The sequence below is a fragment of the Spinacia oleracea genome, chromosome 6, assembly GCF_020520425.1.
Source record: "Spinacia oleracea cultivar Varoflay chromosome 6, BTI_SOV_V1, whole genome shotgun sequence".
Lineage (NCBI taxonomy): Eukaryota > Viridiplantae > Streptophyta > Magnoliopsida > Caryophyllales > Amaranthaceae > Spinacia > Spinacia oleracea.
The window spans coordinates 131,683,756-131,706,373 of NC_079492.1; the positions used below are offsets into that span (position 1 = coordinate 131,683,756).

The 22,618-nt window shown below is 35.8% G+C and overlaps 1 protein-coding gene across 2 annotated transcripts; it reads right to left on the reverse strand.

Annotated features, from left to right (window-relative positions):
- Positions 1-2,064: 2,064 nt before the first annotated feature.
- Positions 2,065-5,562, reverse strand: LOC110801061 (protein XRI1). Of its 2 annotated transcripts, none has more exons than XM_022006381.2 (9): positions 5,242-5,562; positions 4,274-4,329; positions 4,055-4,186; positions 3,825-3,943; positions 3,392-3,461; positions 3,219-3,309; positions 3,086-3,126; positions 2,905-2,985; positions 2,065-2,774 (listed from the first exon to the last, which is right to left on the reverse strand). In XM_022006381.2, the coding sequence occupies exons 1-9, from the start codon at positions 5,259-5,261 to the stop codon at positions 2,503-2,505; spliced, it is 882 nt and encodes a 293-aa protein (XP_021862073.1). In that variant the 5' UTR covers positions 5,262-5,562; the 3' UTR covers positions 2,065-2,502. The 2 variants fall into 2 exon arrangements, with proteins under 2 accessions (XP_021862073.1, XP_056689086.1); XM_056833108.1 differs by having other exon boundaries at positions 5,489-5,561.
- Between the last annotated feature and the right edge of the window lie 17,056 nt (positions 5,563-22,618).

Here is a 22,618-nt window from a genome sequence, read left to right on the forward strand (position 1 = left end):
TTAACTACTAATATATCCGATTTCGTATGTGAAAAATTATAAAAAGTTGATATTCTGAAAATTCAAAGCGTAAAAAACTTTCAAAAACGGAGGAAGTAGCTCTTAATTAATTTACCAAATTGAGCTTTAACTTTGCAAACTACATTAGAATAAGATTTGAAAAAGTGTCCAAGCAAACAAAGGTGCAAACACAAGAAGAAACAAAGTACACAACAACTAGCAAACTTTTATATCTTCAACGTCTTTTCTTTAAGAGTACAAGTAAATAAATAAATAAATAAATATTTATATGTATTCCTTTAATTTGTTCCTGAAAGCAGGCAAGCATGCCACCAACTTTATCTCTAATTCCCAGAAGATCAGTACAGTTGATGTTAGGACCAAACTTCCAACACAAATTCTTATTTACAATGGGTGTACAATAAATATTGTACACCGAAGTAAAAGTTAACACAAAATGCTTAAAAGTTAAGCTTATATATGTAAAAGTTATCTATTTTTAAGTAATAAATTTTTTCATTTTAGTAAAACTTATTTCTTCAATAATGTATAAAATCAATCATTTAACCTTTCAAAATATTTATCTATTAAATATTTACATGTTAGCAAAATATCTATTTATCTATCAAAATTAGGTTAAAGTTATAAAAAAAAGGGTTAAAGTTATCTTGGTGTACAATAAATTTATTGTACACCTTGTGCGCGCAAGACCTATTGAACTTCCAATGTTTGAACCACATTTAACTTTCTTTTCCATGTCATAATTCCCATTCTTAATCCAAATTGTGTGATTAATTAGTGATTGTTCAATTATTGAAGGATAAAGCATTAGAGTGGTTTTGAATAATTAAGGATGTTATTCTAGTGAATAATCCGACTACGTGATAATTCGACTACATAATTAGACTAATATGTCTATTTTAAAAATATTGGAAAAATAAAAAAAAGATGACAGGTGAATAGTTAATAAAATCAAATAAGATTTGAATGAGAATTTGGACCATATCTCGACCCACCACCCACTTATCACGTGACTCTTCATATATTATCTTGTCTCAAATTAGAACAACGTTCAACTAAAATATTTTGCTAACATGTATAGCCAACTTTAGACTTAGAAGTTTTTGAACTTTTCTTCTTTTCTTCTTTTCTCTTTGAAATTGTCTCATGATGTTGAAAATTGAAAATGCACTTCTAGAATTTTGGTAGCCTGAGGCAATGTTTGAACGTGAATCAACAACGTTACATGAGTTTCTCTTACAAACTCTAATTAAGAGTCTCTCATTTCTCATCTAAGATCTATCTCTTAAGTTTTCTCTCTCTTTAAGAGGCACCTAAGCAAAAAAAACCTAAGAGCCTCTCACTGTTGTTGCTCTTACAACACGGTTTTACCATTCACTATTTAGATTTTGAATCACAATTAAAATAATTTATACTAGAAAACACTTCTATGTTACTTATCCCCATTAGAGATTTTTTCTTTTTTAAATACTCCCTCCGTCCTATACCTATAGTCTTGTTTGAATTAAAATACGGGTTGTAAGAAAAATTGAATATAGTGTACAGGTAATTGATTTGTATGGTAATATGAAAAGTACATGGAAAAGAAAATATAATACATGAGGAAATGGAATGTAGTACATAAGAAACTTTTGTTGTATTTTCAATGCATTTTAATTGATAGTACATAGGAAAGTGAGAAATTAATGGTCAAAATTCGAAATTTGACTATAATTTTAAGACCCATTTAGGAAAACAAGACTATAAGTATGGAATGGAGGGAGTGGTTTTTAGACCGTTTGGTTAAAAGATAATATTGGTATCACCAATAGCGTTCATGTCAGTCCAATCCAATGCAAGTGATTGACTAATCTGAACTATACTAGGTTGATTGAACAAGTCCTTTGTTCACTTTTGGTTGTCAATTTAATTTACAAGTAGAGGCAGTTGACAGTAGTAGAAACTAAATTAACAATGGTTATGTCCTCTGTTCCTTAGACTGTTGTTAGCCTCATCAAGACAGTAACAAAACCTTCGACAAAACAGCTATAATGCAGGAAGAAATTACAAACAATTCTTAACAATTCTTTCTATTCATTCCACAATTTCAATTCCAATGTTTAGAAGCAACAAAAGATGATAGATACATCAGGAATTTGTATTTCATAAACCAATAGATAAACATGTACAATCTACCAAAATAATTAGAGGTTAATAAATAAATAAAACTAAGCTACACATTTTGTAACAGGCTAAAGAATACCCCTGAAATGGTAGCGCCCCCGAAGAACCAAAAGATTTGCACAAAAATCAGCTTTGAATCATCTTCCAACAGCTGCATATTTTCGTACACCCAACACTTCCTTGTGTTGTGCGAATGTGTGAACCATAAATCTACAACTTAAACTGATGTTCCAAAATATTGCCAACCCAATTCATAGCCCCCGGATAATAATAAGCAAAGTGGAGCCACGAAAAGAGGAGGAAAACAAGTTAAGTTCTTCATCCTTTTGTTCTCATGATTGTGATACTACCTTTTCCTCCTTGAGTGGGGATTTTGGTTTTACCAACAACAGGTTTCCCAGAAAAGGCTGAAGTAGGATATACAGGATCTTCCTTAACTTCCTTGGATTTCGATGGAGGTGGAGTAAGTATCCGCTGATTTATATCTTTAAGAGTCACATCTCCACGAACTCCAGAGGGTTTAATGAAATCAAATGGATAGGCGACAGATGAAGCAAGTTTTGCCGGTGCTCGCATAACAGATTTCCTACCTGAGTTTCATAAACAAGCCAATGATTTCTTTTCTTTTTTAATATAAAGATCAGACCAAGTATTCGGTATTTACCTAAGATTTGAGTCAATAATAATATGCAAAGTGAAGGAGAAGATAATACAAAGTACCTTTGAAAGTAACATTTCGAGAACTTCTAACATGTCGTTGAGACATACAGGGTACTGAATCAGGTGTGAAATTGCAAACCTCTAGAAACGCAAAATCGGAATTAATACCGACATTCAAGTATAGAATGCATAAACATACATATTTCCTCCAAAACACTACACCAATTTGCATGAAACATACCGTTTGCACCCATTTGAATATCAGATGATACTGCTGCATTCCTGCAATTCGATGGAATCCATTCAAGCACACTGAGCAACAAAATGAATTGAGAAAATAAAAATTAATTTGACAAACCAAGTGCATTACTTACCCATCATCAGAGCTAATATTCATGTCGGTGTCAATAAGGCAATCAGCAAGCCAGGCTTCAGATTGAGCCAAATCCTCAAAACACAAATCCTCTGTGATATACATTGTCAAACGTAAGATGCCTCAAAACAAATGATGGAACTCTTTTCAAATCCCATGACTAAAGGAGCAAACCTTGCAAACAAGCTTCCCATTGTGAGATTTCAGGTAGTATATCAATGTCATCAAAAGAATCAATCCTTTCCTGTCCAGAAATAGAACACTAATTAATTTGATATTCACAGTTATGTATAAGCTTCATCTCAACCAAAAAACAAGAAAAACACTCAGATGCTATAAAAACAGCCAAAGCTTGCTAGAGATACTAAAGCTCAAGTTTTAATGGAACGTATGATTCATGAAGGCGAAGAATTTGATAAATTGTGAATCTTTGGCAAGTAATATGTAACTTAATATGTATTTACGAAAATAAATTCCTATTTGGACTAACCCAAATCATTGTTTTGTAGCAGCATTACATAAAAATAAGTAGAAATCCGACAATTAAAGAACAATCATACTTTAATAACTTCCAAAATCGGTCACTAGACATGATTGAAGAATCAACCTTAGATTTGAGAAATGAGGATGAGATATCATCAGCAGTATTATCAAAGTCCAGCACACGCCGCCGCTTTACTTGAGAATTGTACTCCTTACACTCTTCAGGAGTCTTGTTCATTACCTCTGAAATTTACAATTATAATTAATCAAACAGGCACTAATAAGAGTAATAACAAACACAATGCTGTCCACTTGAAGGAAAAAACTCATTCATTTGGAGGAAAGAGGTTTCACCAGAATTATCAAATTGGTAAGCCAAGTCACCACAAGCCTTAATCGGAGTTGATTCCTCAAACATGTAGGAGATATCTTCTTGATTTTGGGATACACTCACACCATTCAACATACATTTGGTCTTAGCTATATCTGTCACAAAGACATGATTCATTATCACTCAATTTGTTAACGAATTTAACCATTCCACATAAATTTACAACTAGATCAGGGGCTCACCACGAATAGGATCTTTCTTAAGAAGATATTCTTCCCCCGGCCATTTCCATGACTCCCTAATAAGTTTCACAGACATAAATACACGAAATCAGATGTATTTCTTCAATTGAATGAAGCAGTTAACTACATGATCTTAAACATAGAGGATACAATGTAAGTTCTTAATAAGAAACTCTGGACTAGATACGACACGAATACAAACATAAATCAAACGAAATGTGAATCCAAGCAAAGATCACACAAGTAGACTAAATTATCTCTCCCCGTTGTAATGGCAACAAGTAAAGCAATTGTGAACAAACGCACAACAAATCCACTCAATGCAAAACCACATACAACAATGCCATCATGGTGAACTTCTAAGAGTACATATGCAACATGTATATGGTGTATCTTTCTGAATTTTGCACAATTCCCCAATCCAATGTGACATACACAAAATTTGATGCAAAAGAAAATGAGCATGCAATCAAAAATGTAAATCTAAGCATTAAGGAAGCAAAAGGCAAACCAACAAGTAAAAGCAGATTAAGATGCACAAATTCCTGTCCCCGTGAAACACACTTGAGAATTTCACAAACTGCTACTCGTCAAACCCTACATCCTAAAAACTAAAATTTTCAGAAATTAAGAAATCTAACCGTGAAAAACATGAAAATGGGATAAACCCATTAATCAAGTGAGCACCCACGTCCTATAAACTGATTTTGCACTAAAAAATCATCCAAAAAAACCCCTAAAAACCCAAATTCATGCATATCAAAACCGAAAAAATCAAGCATTTCCATAATCAAAGTACAGAAATCAACCCACAAATTCAAAACCAACCCCCATCAACACTCCACATTGCAACCGCAAAACCCAGAAACATAAATCACAAAAACTAAATTCCCTAACCAACCCCATCAACCCCCCCAAAAAAAAAAAAAAAAAAAAAAAAAATCAAGAACAGAATCCAGTAAACATACTTATCATTGTGAAAATCCATATGATTAAACCAACTTTTCCACCCCAGAAATCAAAATCTCCCAACTTCAGAAAGAGCCGTTGTAAGTGATTAATAACAGTACAATAATTATGATAGATAATTAGTATAGTCCCTCAAAAACCCCTTCTCCTTATATACTAAATAAATACCAGATGAAAAAATTAATTAAAAAAATGAAACTAAAAAAGAAAGAAATTATTGCTTGAGATTTGTGCTTCAGAGAAGACTATGAAATGAAACGAAGCGACTCTTCCCCTCTTTCTCAGTTTCTCCCCTTTTCTGCGCAAAAAATAAAAAAAAAGTTTCATATTTATAATTTTTTTGGAGGGTAATAACAAAATCTTTTTTGCGGGGATTTTAATTAGTGGGTCAAAAGGCCGTTACTTGTTACTTCCGGTGTCAATGTGTGTGATTATCTTGCTAATTAAAATATTTTTCTTTTGGGTTCCTTTTTTAAAGTAAAAAGGGGGAGTGAATCTAGAGATTTACCACCATAAATAGTATTTTTTCTTTAAAATGGTAATGAAATTTTAAAAATTATTTGATTGTCACGCATTAATTTTAAGGTGAAAAAAATAAACAGAAAAAATATCCCTTGTCATTGACACATGATTGACACAACATATTTTTAGATGGTGGAGAGTGGTGGTGGCACCACTCCTTCATCCATTTCGACCGGCACGTGACACACGTGACTGACACAAAACATTATTAGATATGTAGAGTGGTGGAGGCACCACCACTTCATCCATGTTGACTGTTTTTTATTTTTTATGTACTCTATAGGTTTTAGCAGTTAAATACAAAGTATTTTTAAATTATAAAGTTTTAAAAAGATGTGTAACAACATCTTCAAGCCCTTTACCTAATGTATGACTATTTGAAGGTCTTTAGCACTTTATTATTAGGCCAATATGTAAATTTATTGCATGTATGTGTGACTAAATTACATACTACATTTTCGATCCAAATTAAAAACCTACAAACTAAATAGAGTGTGAATTAGTTGAGTGTTTTATGATTGCATTTACTATTGCATGATATTTGTGTTCTCATTTTTCTAAAAACTTAGCATAGGTGATTTTATTTACTACTCCGTATGAATGTCATTTACGTAGTACTCCCTCCATTTCTTTTTGATGTATCCATTTGGAATCTGGTGTGGTTTTTAAGAAAATTGGAATATTGGTTTGTGTGGGTATAAGTGTAATGATTGAGTGTAAGAGAAATGATTGAGTGTAAGAGATTATAATAAATAAAGGAGTGAGAAAATAATAAAGAAATAAGGTAAGAGAGAGGAGTGATAATGATGGGTGATAAAGGAGGTGAGAGAGTGGGTATATGGGGAAGGGAAAAGAATTAAATATTATGGGTGGGAAAAATTATGTGGGAATTTGGGTAGAATCTTTAGGTATTTTGGTAATTAGATAGAAATGTAAGGGTATTTTAGGATAAAATGTATGTCCAAAAATAGAATAGATTCTAAATGGATACAACAATATGAAACGCTTAAAATGGAAACGGATACAACAAAAAGAAACGGAGGGAGTATATCTTAAGCCATAGTATAATTCTACACTTTTTAAACAAATTCTCCTTTCTGCTGTAAAAAATGTGTAGGTGATGCCATTATTATAAGAAATAAATCATTTAAGATTTACTTTTTTTTTTTCGTGGAGTGGAGATAGCTAGAGAGGGAATTTTATATACTTTTTATGTTCCTTAAATATTGCACCATTGTGATTTTTATACTATTTACATTAGACTTTTGGTCATATTTTGTGATTCATACGTCAGAAAAATTATAGTTATGTGGTATATTTTCTCTTTTATTTTTTAATAATCAAATTAATTCAATGATAAAAAGTAATACGACATCTGCATAAAGATTTGAATCTAAAAAATACATAACAATCGAATCAAATAAAAACTTAATTCCTTTCATCATAGTTACGATCGTATTATATCGAACAATTTTGTATACCCTCTTTTATACCGCTACGGTCTTTTTCGACGAGGGGGTCTATAGATATGTTGTAGCTGTGATAAGTATGATTTTTTGCTTGATTGTAGTCAAAAGATTGACCTCCTTTTCAATCCCTCACAATTCTTTACCAAATAAACAACCTGAACTAAATTATAAACACACAAAACTTAATTGGAATCAAACCCACCATAGAGGTACTTAATATACTAAAAATATGTAGTTTTATTGGCATCAAACCCCAAAAAAATATTTGACTTGAAGAGAAATAAATGGCCGAAATTGAAAATTTTCCGATTTTTTTTGCTATTTCCTGTCTAAGAACCCCTAATTTTTCTAAACCCCAAAAAGAGAAGGACAAAAGAGGGGGGAGAGGAAACGACCAAAGAACATTTATTGCGTTTTTTTGTGCTCAATTTGATTTTATAGTACGTCTGTGGTATCTTGTTAGATTTGTATCTATATATATTTTCTAAATATCAACCTTTTATAAATTTTACTTATCCATAATTCGAGATATCAAGAGTCAAATTCATGTTTTTAAGAGCTTAAAGTCAACCCGATGCAACACTTAAGGAATGGAGGAGGTATTAGATTATATTAGGCGTGCACGCAAGAATATTATAATATTTAGCTGCAATATTTCTCCTCCTAAAGTTAATGCATAATTAATAATCTTAAACATACTCATTTAATTATCTAATATGCAATTTTGTCCTACTACATACTACGTATTACATATTTTATATGCTTAATATGCGAATTTGACCAAAATATTCTATATGTTTAATATGATACTTTGACCAAAATATTAAGTGACTATATTTTTCATCCTTGATATACGCGGTTGTGAAGGAAATAATGCCCTTGGTCCAAGTTCGCATTTAATGCATTTAATGCTAAGTCCAATAAATGCGGTTCAGTATTTATTAACAACTTAATAATTCAGTGAGATCAAGTGATCTGAATGCTTGGCTAGAGGCCGCTTCAGTTCGAGTGGAATTGATATTATTAATCAACATCTTACTCTTGACTGAACCCGTAGGGTCACACAAATAGTACGTAAACGGATCAAAGTATTTAAGTGAATATAATATTCATTAAGTACTCTATTTATGGTCATTCGGAAATGATGGATCTTGGTTCCAGTGGGAGCTAAAATCATCATAAGGCAAAGAAAGGGTATTATCGGAAATGAAAATATTACCGGAAACGGAAATATGGTTCATGACGAAAATATAAATACTATCTAAGTCGAAGATATTATTGGAAACGAAAATATGGTTCTTATCAGAAAATATTATCTGAAATAGAAATATTGACGTAATCGGAAATATTGCCAGAAACGGAAATATTACCGGAATCGGAAAATATTATCGGAAACGTAAATATTGTTCGAATCCGAAATAAATTCCGGAATCGGAAAACGAATCGGAGGCACGACGAGCGATTGCTCGACGAGCAAGCCCGCGAAACGCAAGCGCCAGGCCCAGCGCCTAGCAGGCCTGCGCGCGCGGAGCAGCAGCCACTGCACAGCGTGGCCTGCAAGGCAGCATGGGCGGCGAGCACACACAACCACAGCTGTGGGCCTGCAGTGCGCGCCAAGGCTCCATGGGCCTGTGAGGCTTCGTGGGCGGCAAGCAAGCCTTGCGCGCCAAGGACCGATGCCCCGCACGCTTTACATAGGCGCCAAGTTACTTGGGCCGTAAGTAAGATTGTTTTCCTAATCCTACAACAATGGGACTTCTAGGTATTTAACTAATCCTAGAATTCTAATGGAAATAGGTAACTAGAATCCTAATAGGTTTAGTTATGATATTCCTAGTAAGATTACAATTCTCTATTTCCCACCCTATAAATATGTGGTTCATGATCACAATTTATACACATCATTCAATACATTATATTCAAGGGAGAATTTAATATTTTCCTATCACATTTGTGAGTTTTCCGAGTGCACATAATGTTAGGTTATGATACATATGACATTACATAGATCACGCGGAAACAACCATTAACCCAGGACAACATATTATTTACACATAATCATATAGCATAATTTAGATGCATACTCTTTGTTGCGTGCCCTCCCTAGCTGCGCCCGAACCGAACAAGAACAAGTCTTTAGGACTCCAAGTGTCGTCCCTCCGTAGATAGTCCACAGCACGTCCGGATCCGCCTTAAGATTGACCAACTAGAATCGCCCTTAAGGTACTAGAAAATTTCGGCACTTTTATGAGCAAGATGTGTGTTTTAGTTTTTTCTCAAAAACTCACTTTTTGAATACTTTTAAACTCGTTATAAATTGTGAGCCCTAGCCTCATATTTATAGGGGTATGGAAAGGGAATCGAAATCCTATTCAGATACAAATTAATTAAACCTAGAATCCTACAAGAACTCTAATTTAATTAATTTATCAAATAGAATTAGGAATTTAATCATTAACCGAACTCTGCATGTTTTAGGAAACGTGCACGAACACAAACACTTGCACACACACGCACGGCAGCCACGATGGGCCCCATGCGTGCGCGCGAGCAGCAGCCCACGCAGCGCCCGCGCGCGCTGCGCGCTGTGCGCGCTGCGCAGCCTGCTGGGCCTGGCCTTGCGCTGGGCCTAGCGTGGCTGTTTGTGCGGCGCGCTTGGCTTGCTGGGCGATGGCCTGGCTTCGTGCTGGGCCTCGTCCGGCAGGCCTCGTCCGATGCTTATTCGTACGATGCGCTTCCGATTAAATTTTCCGATTCCGGAATTCATTTCCGATACGAACAATATTTAATATTTCCGATTCCGGAATTAATTTCCGATTCTGACAATATTTCCGTTTCCGGCAATATTTCCGATTCTGGCAATATTTCCATTTCCGATAATATTTTCCGATACGTACCATGTTTCCGTTTCCGGCAACATCTACGACTTGGATAATATTTATATTTCCGATACGATCCATATTTCCGTTTCCGGCAATATCATCGTTTCCGGAGTATTCATTTCTTGCCTGTGACGATCTTAGCTCCCACTGAAACCAAGATCCGTCGGTTCCGAATATTCATAGATGGAGTATTTAATGCCATTAAATACTTGATCCGTTTACGTACTATTTGTGTGACCCTACGGGTTCAGCCAAGAGTAAGCTGTGGATTAATATCATTAATTCCACTTGAACTGAAGCGGCCTCTAGCTAGGCATTCAGCTCACTTGATCTCACTGAATTATTAACTTGTTAATTAATACTGAACCGCATTTATTAGACTTAACATAGAATGCATACTTGGACCAAGGGCATTATTTCCTTCAGTCTCCCACTTGTCCTTAGGGACAAGTGTGCATTTCCTAATTCCTTTGTCGCTCGATGCTTGCTCTTGAACATAAGGTAAGAGTTGTCATCCTTATTATGTCCAGAGGTGTTCCTCGGTTTCAGAGTTCAACTGATCAAATAAACAGATAATCATAGCCTATGATTCATCCGAGCACGGCCATGCATTTCACAGTTTCTAGCTCTCCGAGTGGCCTTGTACAACTTTTAAGCATCTCATCCCGATTTATGGGAGGACAATCCCAATCTTGCGATCTTGAGATTAGACTTCGTTTGATAGGTGATTACCTGAGCGTTGCCTTTATAGCCTCCTTTTACGGTGCGACGGTTGGTCAACGTCAAAGCAACCAGTTCTCAAACAAGTAATCTCAAATCACTCAGGTATTGAGGATTTAGTGTCTAATAATTTAATGAAATTTACTTATGACAGACTTTCATCTCTTACAGTAAAGTTTCATAGGTCTTGTCCGATACTAGTCTTCCCAAAGTAAGTATCTATGCAAATGATTATGACATTGCCATGTCCACATAGTTCAAGAAACAGAACTACTAGTCATCTTGCATTCTAATCGTCTAACGTTTTCTATGCGTCCAATTTTATAGAAAACTCCGAATAGGGACCATTTTCAACCTTTGACTTTCAAGTTCACTTGATAGACATTTCTTAGTCACATGACTGGTCCTGACAGTCTATCTTGAATATATCGTCAAATTTGAAGGGACTCATCATTTAATACTAAACCAAGATTAAATGGAATATGAAAATACATTTCATATATGATAAATGTTCAACCCCAATGTTTTATAACCATGGGCCTCAAACCCATCTTCTAAAACAATTCATGGAATTCAAAGCTATGCTTGATTTCCAGTGCGACAATGTGAGTGTTGCTTCTCACTTGTTGCATAGGTTTAGTTATCATTCTTTTCCAATCTTAATATCCTTTTTCATCGAATGTTCTTCGAGATATGATGAATAAGATCTTTTGAGTTTGTTTATTATGCGATCTAGTCTTTCTTACTTCGATGGTGGTTTTACTCATTTTGCAATGAAGAACCATCAAGTTAGCAGACGTTTTTCTTGCTTCAAGAGTGGTTCTACGCATTTTTCAATGAAGAACCATCAAGCCAGCAGATAGGTGATCTACCCAAGTTCAGTGAAGAACTTTAAACAACCCTGTTTTATTGCTTCTTAGGCAACAATCACTTTTACTTCAACTGTATAGGTTGCTAGTGATGCTTTGTTTGGATTTACCTATCCAAGCAGTTCATAGATATGTGGAAGACTCTCCAACTATATCTTAGAACATAGAAATTAATATTTTAATTTCCCACGCAACAACTCATGGTCTCCAATCCATGTTGCCATTTCAAAACACGATGCTCTATAGCTCGTCCTTATCAATGGTTAACTCCAAAGGGTCTTGCTTGATCCTTTGCCAGTGTTTATGCGTGTAGCATCAATATTTAGCATATCTTTATTTCCTTGAATCAAGAACTATTCCTATGTACTTTTTCAAGTACCATAAGTATTCTTGATCTCAACCTAGTTGATCTTCACTTAGATCAATAGAGATTGGTATATGTTCGTCATGCCTAAAGTCATACGATACGTTTTTGGCGATCCTCATATTATATCATACATGATAAATTCTTTTTCAGAATAATTCCCAATTGAATTCTATTCATGTAATTTTAGCTCATTCAATTTCAGCAGATACTGAATCCAGCTAAATTCTTTGACATATAATATAGGTTTAAGAATCTCATTTAGACTCTTTGATGTTTAACTTAGTAAATGCTTATACATAGTTCAAACATCCTTTACTTAGATTTATTCACATGGGTCGAATATCTCCAATGGAGACTTTCGTGTTTGATTTAGTAAATGCCATTACTTAATCCAAAACAATATCATAAGATCTTTGTAAATAGATCTTAATACCCAGTATGTACTAAGTTTCGCCATGGTCCATCATTGATGAATAATTTCAAATCTAAGTCATTAGCATTTGAATGTTATTTTACAATAGAGAGATATGTGTGTGATACACATAGGACCAATTAAGTTTTATGTACTCCCACTAAACTTCTTATATATCTATAAGAATCATGTACATTTTTATGAAACTAAAATACTTATTAGCTTCACTAAAATACATTTCTAATTCCCAATTGCTTGCTTAAATCTGTACTTAGATTTCATAAGCTAGCTTTCCTTTTTAAGCATTTATTTGGATCCACAAATTCAATGACATACCATGTACATATTATATTCCAACATTTGATTGAGGAATACGTTTTGTCATCCAATTGCCATATGTACCAATATGCAATCATTGCTTGAATTATAGACTTAAGCATTACGATTTTGCATGAGGTTTCAACACAATCCACGCCGTGAATTTGCTTGTAACCTTTAGCAACTAATCTAGCTTTGTGTGTGAACACAATTTCATGTTTGATGGTTTTTATCCTTAAAACAAACTTGCAACTAATAGGTGTGAAACTATTCTTGCAAATCAACAAAATTTCAATTTTGTCATCAAAACATTGAGTATGTTTTATGGCCTCTAACCATTTAAAACATTTGAGTCTATATATGGCCTCTAACCATTTTAGGGAATCTGGGTTTCGTCATAGCTTTCTTACAAGTCACAAACTCATTAATCTACATGATAATAGTTTGACTGCAAGTTGTAGGTTTCTTCACTATTTAATAGAAGAATCTCATAGTTTCATTGACCTGATCTCTATGTTTCTTTACTATCTAATAGAAGAATCTCATAGTTTCAGTGACTTGAATTCTATGCCTACTTGGGTATAGAACATCAAACATTAGAATATCAATAGCCACTTAAAGTCCTTTGAATATTCTGTTCTCCTTGAAGCACTTGTAAAGTCTTCTAAGAGATGTCTATTCTTTAAAGCCACTTCTAAAGTCTTAAAGAATAAGTTCGGATTTTCTGAAGCACTTCGAAAAGCCTCCGGAATGTCCGTTTATGTTTGTTGTTCGCCTCGAAAACTTTCGAGGTCTATTTTCTCCCACTTGTCATTTTGGAAACGAATCTCCAAAAGGACATCATTTCAAGCAAACAAACATTATGTTCTCAAAAATTCGTGGTAGAAACAATACCCTTGTGTCTCATTTGAATAAATCACAATGAAACATATATCTATACTTGGGCCTTAGTTTGTCGAATGACAAACACTAAGCTCCCACTGAGTTTTACAACTCTCTAGATATATTTTATGAAAAGTTATTCTGAATTTACTTTTCAATAGCTTTGACGAATTTTGGTTTAGTTTGGTGGTAGTTGAGCATTTTGTTTTAGAAATTATAGGAAAAGTCTTTATGATTCATCATTAATCGAATCAAGTACTAATTGACTTCGATTATTCCAACTAAGATATGCCATAACTTATGGACCTAGATTGTGAAATTACACCACACAATCATTGATGATCATATTTGGTCTCAAGTAATCATCAACATGATCTAACCTAGATCTTTATGATTTCTTGCCAAGTGGATTTTATACTTCTGAATCTTTGAACTAGCCAAACAGATTCAACTTATATCACATTTGAGTAAATAAACCTATATTCACTCAAATCCATGTGAAATAATAAAGTCATAAAACCTTTCTTTAGCTTTGAACTCTATCGTCTAGGCGTTCTAACAATAGTTCATATTCTTTGTTACTTTCAACAAGTAAGACTAGCTTGTCTTAAGTTGATCTAGAAATCAACCAACTTTCAAAAGTCCATTTAAAATAGAGCTTGTGAATGTTAACTTGTTGATATGGTCTAAGCAACAATGCCAAAGATTAGTGGAACTCAAATCAAGGGTTTGATTTGAACCTAGTAAAGTTTTTATTGTTAAAGAGTTGTTTGTTTTAATCAAGCATATTGACTCATCCCGTAAATGACCATTTCATTCAAATAAACAAACAAACAAGCATTGTTTTTGTTCTTCTGAATGTGAGTCTTTCTGTGTTTGAAGCAGAAATTTAGGTATGCTGGTTATGGAACAAAATAGCCATTTAGTTCCAGCCTTTAAAACAAACTAGATGACCCTACAACTAATGTAGCATTACCATGCTTCATTTCCCACTTGTAGGCCATTAGTGTAGCCTAGCTTCCATTTTTTTTGAGTTATTACCGAAGTAAGAACCTCAAGCGGTATATGATACCAAGGAAGTTTGATTGCTAGGTCACTTCTCTTTAATCATAAACTTATAGGTAGAAACGGAATCGTAAATTCCTTTCATTTGTTCCTCGTTTTCCTATTTCTTGTACCCTTTCTTATAGTCTTAAGAATTGAATTCTTTAGTGTTGACTTTTATACTTTGTTAGACATGTCCAATGTCACCAACAAGGTTCTTTACCATTTTAATTTATGTTGAATATTTTGTTTCAACTAGATGATCTTACCAGAAGCTTCTAAAGTTCTCTAAGCATCGATCTATTCGAATGTCTAGGGACTAGACTCATTCGAGAATTAAATGGACAAAGATATTAGGTTGTTAACCATTGGTAAAGCTGAGAGTATTAAACTCAATGCTTTATGATCTCAAAACTACATTGTATTTTGAATTCACGAGCACCAATTGGTTTGCCATTCGATTTTGATATTCGAAAACAACCATAAAAGTCGCTAAAAGAAACGTACATTTTAAATTGCTCACTTTCTCTCATTTCCGTGAATCGTTCTTGGATTCACTACCAATCGAGGAAATTTACTGTTACCTTTCTAAAAGGATTTATTGCAGTGCAAGATATTTAATTATAAACAATAATTAAAACATACATTGAAGCATGCAAAGTCTAAACATTTATCATGAATAATAACTTGAAATTAAAGCAACCATGCAATTCAAACAAGTTATTAGCATTTTATTCGATTTTATTGTTCCGGCAGGTGTGAATAAAATGATTCCAAGATCCTAAAATCATTGAAGAACTAAGCACAGTTTGTCGACTTAATCCTAAAACATCTTAGGTAAGCAAAAGCCTTTTGCTATTAGTCTAGAAACTATTCTTGGTTGATAGGTACGTCTAAGAACTTATTAGGTAAACCTATCGATTTTGCCACGACATAAAAGGACTCCTTACTTATATCGTTGAGTTTCACCAAAACTAACGTGTACTCACAATTATTTGTGTACCTTGCCCCTTTAGGACCAATAAGTAACACCTCGCTGAGCGAAAACTATTACTAGATTGATGTAAAGGATATCCAAGCAAGTGTATATTTTGGCATGGCACCTTATAACTCAATTTTTAAGTTTGGAACTTAAGGCTCTTACTATGTTGGTTAGATTTTAAGTGAACTAAAATCCTTAATCATGCAACATAATCAAGCTTTTGATCTCATGCATTTTAAGACATATTTAAAACAATAAATAACTTAAAGCATGCATAAGATAAATGTGATCTAGTATGGCCCGACTTCATCTTGAAGCTTTGACTTCAAAGTCCGTCTTGAAAATCTCCGTGGGAGGCACCATTTTCTTCAAATAGGATAAGCTATAACTAATTACAACTATTTGATGGTACGCAGACCATATTTGAATTGAAAAATAACTTTGGTACTTTAGACCAATTACATTCAAATTAATGGTACGCAGACCATATTTTCTATCCTATTTGGGCCATACTAGTCACTTCATAACCTGCAAAACAGTACATATACAATATATACCATTCACCCATTCATTATCATGAATGGCCCACATAGCTGGTTAGTAAAACACATTATGCATCACGTAAACATTTGCAGCAATTAATCAAGGGCACCAATAATCTACCAATTATTCAGTCCTTATTAATTCTAATCAAGTTGTTTTAACCTTAAGGATTTGTAGACCTAATCAAGAGTTTATGACTAAAAAACGCTCCCACTTAAACCAATAAATTTATATGCTTTACTAATTTTAAACATAAAAATGTATTTCTAGTCTAACCGGAAACATACAAATTTAATTAAAATTTAAAGCTCATATAAATTTATAATTGAATCCAAAAAGTTTAATTTAATTTCAGTCGTATTTAAATTAATTCATGATTTTAATTTTAGTAAAATAATTAGAATAAATAAAATTTATTATAATTACAATATTCAAAATTAAAATCCAAGAAAATAATTTAAATTATTAATTTTAAAATTAATTAAAATTACGTGAACTGAAATTTTCAAATTAAACATTCAAAACGATCTTTAATCGTAACGCAAACACCCTACGCGTTGCACGCCCATGGGCCGCACGCACACAGCCATTGCTGGCCATGTGCGCGCAGCCCATGCGCTCGTCGCATAGCTGCTGCATCCCCATCGCAAGCCTCCGCACGCATTGGTGCTCGCTGCGCGCGCCAGCGCTCATCGCACGCGAGCTATCGCTCGCAGTGCGGGCGCGACATCGCTCGCTGGGCGCGCGACATCGCTCGCTGGGCGCGCGAGCCATCGCTCGCTGGGCGCGCGACATCGCTCGCTTGGCGGGCGACATCGCTCGCTGTGCGCGCGAGCAATGCTGGCTGTGCGCGCGAGTCCTCGCTCGTTGTGCGCGCGAGCAATGCTGGGCGCAGCGCTCGTGGCACGCGAGCTTGCGCTCGCTGCGCGCGAGGCTGCGCGCTCTTGTGCGAGGCAGCGCGCGTTGTGGCGCAGCTCGCTTTCTGCCCACACGCGACTGCCTTGGCTCGCCCTTCGCCCATGCTCATTCGTCCATTGCTCGTGGCACACGACACAAGGCAGGGCTGCTGCCTTGTGCTCGTGCACTACGCCCTTGCTCATTGCATTCGTGCCGCACGGGCGACGAGCTCCCTTGCTCGTCGTCGCATGCCCGCATTATACAACACCCCTTAAGGGTAACACGAAGCGTCCATTGCTTCGTGCGTGCAAGTTTTATGAACGAATCGCATAAAAATTTAAAATTTATATTTAAAATTAATGACAAATTAATAAATAATATTAATTTCATAATTTTAGGGCGAAAAATCGAAAATTTATTATCCAATTGATTTCCGATTGTTATGGATTCAAGTCTAGGTCATAAAAATTTAAAATTTATCATAAATTTACAATTTTTTATGGTGGTTTTTAATCATAGGTTTCCAATTAAATTACAATTAATTATGAAAATCAAATTAATTCTAAATTATTCTAATTTTCAACAAATTAATCATAATTACAAATTAGATTGCATAATTAACAAGACTAGGCATTCAAACTTGTTAAACATATGCAGTAGGTCAATCAAAAATTCAAGATTTATCAACAAGAATCGCAAATATTTAATTTAACATCTTAAATTTACGAAATTTTGCATTCGAAAAACTAAAACATTCGAAAAGTCATAGTTAGGCTTCGAATTTGAGAATTCTGGGTTCGGCAGAAAAATACTAATTTTGTAAAAATTTTAGAATGCCTTTTACATGCGGAATTGACACAAAAATCACTCAATTCGGATGAGTAACGAAGAAACTGCCGAAAAACTGCGTACGTATAATTAAATAAACGCAATTTGCAATTAATTAACAATTACGAAAATTAATCACCCCTTTTAATTCTTGCAAATTTTTAATATTTAACCATGTTCATGCAATTTAGATTATGAAAATAATAAGGGGCTCGTGATACCACTGTTAGGTTATGATACATATGACATTACATAGATCACGCGGAAACAACCATTAACCCAGGACAACATATTATTTACACATAATCATATAGCATAATTTAGATGCATACTCTTTGTTGCGTGCCCTCCCTAGCTGCGCCCGAACCGAACAAGAACAAGTCTTTAGGACTCCAAGTGTCGTCCCTCCGTAGATAGTCCACAGCACGTCCGGATCCGCCTTAAGATTGACCAACTAGAATCGCCCTTAAGGTACTAGAAAATTTCGGCACTTTTATGAGCAAGATGTGTGTTTTAGTTTTTTCTCAAAAACTCACTTTTTGAATACTTTTAAACACGTTATAAATTGTGAGCCCTAGCCTCATATTTATAGGGGTATGGAAAGGGAATCGAAATCCTATTCAGATACAAATTAATTAAACCTAGAATCCTACAAGAACTCTAATTTAATTAATTTATCAAATAGAATTAGGAATTTAATCATTAACCGAACTCTGCATGTTTTAGGAAACGTGCACGAACACAAACACTTGCACACACACGCACGGCAGCCACGATGGGCCCCATGCGTGCGCGCGAGCAGCAACCCATGCAGCGCCCGCGCGCGCTGCGCGCTGCGCGTGCTGTGCGCGCTGTGCGCGCTGCGCAGCCTGCTGGGCCTGGCCTTGCGCTGGGCCTAGCGTGGCTGTTTGTGCGGCGCACTTGGCTTGCTGGGCGATGGCCTGGCTTCGTGCTGGGCCTCGTCCGGCAGGCCTCGTCCGATGCTTATTCGTACGATGCGCTTCCGATTAAATTTTCCGATTCCGGAATTCATTTCCGATACGAACAATATTTAATATTTCCGATTCCGGAATTAATTTCCGTTTCGAACAAATATTTAATATTTCCGTTTCCGGCAATATTTCCGATTCTGGCAATATTTCCATTTCCGATAATATTTTCCGACACGTACCATGTTTCCTTTTCCGGCAACATCTACGACTTGGATAATATTTATATTTCCGATACGATCCATATTTCCGTTTCCGGCAATATCATCGTTTCCGGAGTATTCATTCCTTGCCTGTGACGATCTTAGCTCCCACTGAAACCAAGATCCGTCGGTTCCGAATATTCATAGATGGAGTATTTAATGCTATTAAATACTTGATCCGTTTACGTACTATTTGTGTGACCCTACGGGTTCAGTCAAGAGTAAGCTGTGGATTAATATCATTAATTCCACTTGAACTGAAGCGGCCTCTAGCTAGGCATTCAGCTCACTTGATCTCACTGAATTATTAACTTGTTAATTAATACTGAACCGCATTTATTAGACTTAACATAGAATGCATACTTGGACCAAGGGCATTATTTCCTTCATTAAGGATGTTAATTATTTCCTCCGTTCATTTTTACTCGCAACGTTTGTCACTTTCACGCATGCCAATGCCAAACTTTGATCACTAATATCTTTAATTTTCTTTAAGCAAAAATTATAAAAAGTTAATCTTTTGAACATACATATTAAAACGGATCTAACAAGATCCCACATGACTATGTTTTAACTTACGTATAAATCATCAACAATAGTCAAAGTATAATTTGTAAATAGTGTAGAAATCACAAACGTTGCAAGTATTAAAAATCGAAGGAAGTACTTTTCTTAACTAAGGATCTAAATTTTTAACCAAGGGTCTGTGTTTTTTAAGTGTCCCTAAGTCCATTAGTTAAATTTGGCCAGAAGATACATCCTAGACCCCAAACGGTGTAAAAAAATGAGTTGGGCCATAAACAGTGAAAAATATACTACATCTGTTCCGCAATACATGCACCGTTTCTCATTTGTGCACAATATTTCCGTTTCCGGCAATATTTCCGATTCTGGCAATATTTCCATTTCCGATAATATTTTCCGATACGTACCATGTTTCCGTTTCCGGCAACATCTACGACTTGGATAATATTTATATTTCCGATACGATCCATATTTCCGTTTCCGGCAATATCATCGTTTCCGGAGTATTCATTTCTTGCCTGTGACGATCTTAGCTCCCACTGAAACCAAGATCCGTCGGTTCCGAATATTCATAGATGGAGTATTTAATGCCATTAAATACTTGATCCGTTTACGTACTATTTGTGTGACCCTACGGGTTCAGTCAAGAGTAAGCTGTGGATTAATATCATTAATTCCACTTGAACTGAAGCGGCCTCTAGCTAGGCATTCAGCTCACTTGATCTCACTGAATTATTAACTTGTTAATTAATACTGAACCGCATTTATTAGACTTAACATAGAATGCATACTTGGACCAAGGGCATTATTTCCTTCACATAAAACCTTAGAGAATATTCTAGTCGGTTGAATCTAAGGCAAATCCGGACGTGTTGTGGACTTGCTACAGAGGGACGACACTTGGAGTCCTTTACTTGTTCTTGTTCGGTTCGGGGCCAGCTAGGGAAGGCACGCATCACACAGTATGTATACTGAATTATGCTAATTGACTATGTGACAATTAATTTGGATTTCTGGCTTTTATGGTTTTTCCGCATGAATTATATTGTTCATAACCTTACAGTGGTATCACGTGTTAGGTTATGAATAATACAGACAATATAATTCATGCGGAAAAAGCATAAAGCCAGGAATCCAAATTAATTTCCACATAGTCAATTAGCATAATTTAGGTTACATACAATGTGATGCGTGCCTTCCCAAGCTGCTCCCGAACCGAACAAGAACAAGTCTTTAGAGCTCCAAGTGTCGCCCCTCCGTAGAAAGTCCACAACACGTTCATATCCGCCTTAGGTTCAATCAACTAGGATACTCACTAAGGTTTTATGCACTCGGGTTAGGCTATTAATTATGTTCTCCCTTGAACACAATCTAAGTAAAGAATATGATATGTGTGTTGTTAAATTATGAGGGCTAGCCTCATATTTATAGAGTAGGAAATAAGGAATTTGAGTCCCACTAGGAAAACAATTACCAATCCTATTAGGATTGTAATTCTTAACCAATTGGAGTTATAGGAATAATTAAACTCCTAATAATCCATTTCTAGTAGGACTAGGAAAACTAAACTTAATTAACACCAAACTTACTTGGCGACTAAGTAATCGGACAAGGCTAAGACGCACGCCCATACGCAGCCATGAGGCCCATGATTGGCGCGCGCCTGACCAGGCCCAGACGTGCCTTGCATTCGGCCTTTGGCCCGTTGCTTGGTGCGGCTTGGTTGCTGCTCGCCCACGGCCTGTCGCGGCCCACTGCACTGCCTGGCCCATCCCACACGGCTGGACGTTGGTGCTGGGCTTCGCGCCGAGTGCTACGCGCTCTACCTTTTGCTTGTCGAGCGATGGGCCGGCTCGCTTGCCGGCTTGTCCCTCGTCGAGCTTCCGATTCGTTTTCCGATTCTGGAATCTATTTCCGTTTCGAACAAATATTTACGTTTACGTTAATATTTCCGATTCCAGAAATAATTTCCTATACCGACAATATTTCCGATTCCGGTAATATTCCCGTTTCCGGCAATATTTCTATTTCCGATAATATTTTCCGATACGAACGAGATTTTCGTTTCCGACAACATGTACGACTTGGATAATATTTATATTTCCGTCATGAACCATACTTCCGTTTCCGGCAATATCTTCATTTTCGGAATATTCTTTACTTTGCCTTTTGACGATTTCAACTCCCACTGAAACCGAGATCCGTCATTTCCGAATGATCATAAATAGAGTACTTTAATGAATAACATATTCACTTAAATACTTGATCTGTTCACGTACTATTCGTGTGACCCTACGGGTTCAGTCAAGAGGAAGTTGTGGATTAATGTTATTAACTCCACTTGAACTGAAGAGGCCTCTAGCTAGGCATTCAGTTCATTTGATCTCACTGAATTATTAACTTGTTAATACTGAACCACATTTATTAGACTTAGCATTAAATGCATAAATGCAAACTTGGACCAAGGGCATTATTTCCTTCATCACGAGCCTCTGAAAAATTTAAAGTTTTATGACATAGATTCTAATCTCTAAGAAATCATGTAATCGGAAATCGATTTGATTAATAAATTTTCGATTTTTCGCCTAAATTTATGAAATTAATATGGGTTAGTAATTTGTCATTAAATTTAATTATAAAAGTTTTGATTTTTATATAAATCGTTCACGGTCTTGCACGTATGAACGAGGCCGCAAGGGCTACGTACGTACGAAGGCCCTTCATGGGCGCTGCTGCAAGGCTTGGGCGCACAACTACGAGCGATGGATGCTCGTGTTGTGCGCCGAGCTATGTGGCATGCAAGAGGGCATGGGCGCGCAGGGCGCTTTGTGCCCTGTGTGCCTGTGCGAGTGAAGCGATGGGCGACGAGCACAACGCGCAAAGGCGAAGGCAAGGGCAAGCGGCACGCTGAGCAAGGGATCTCT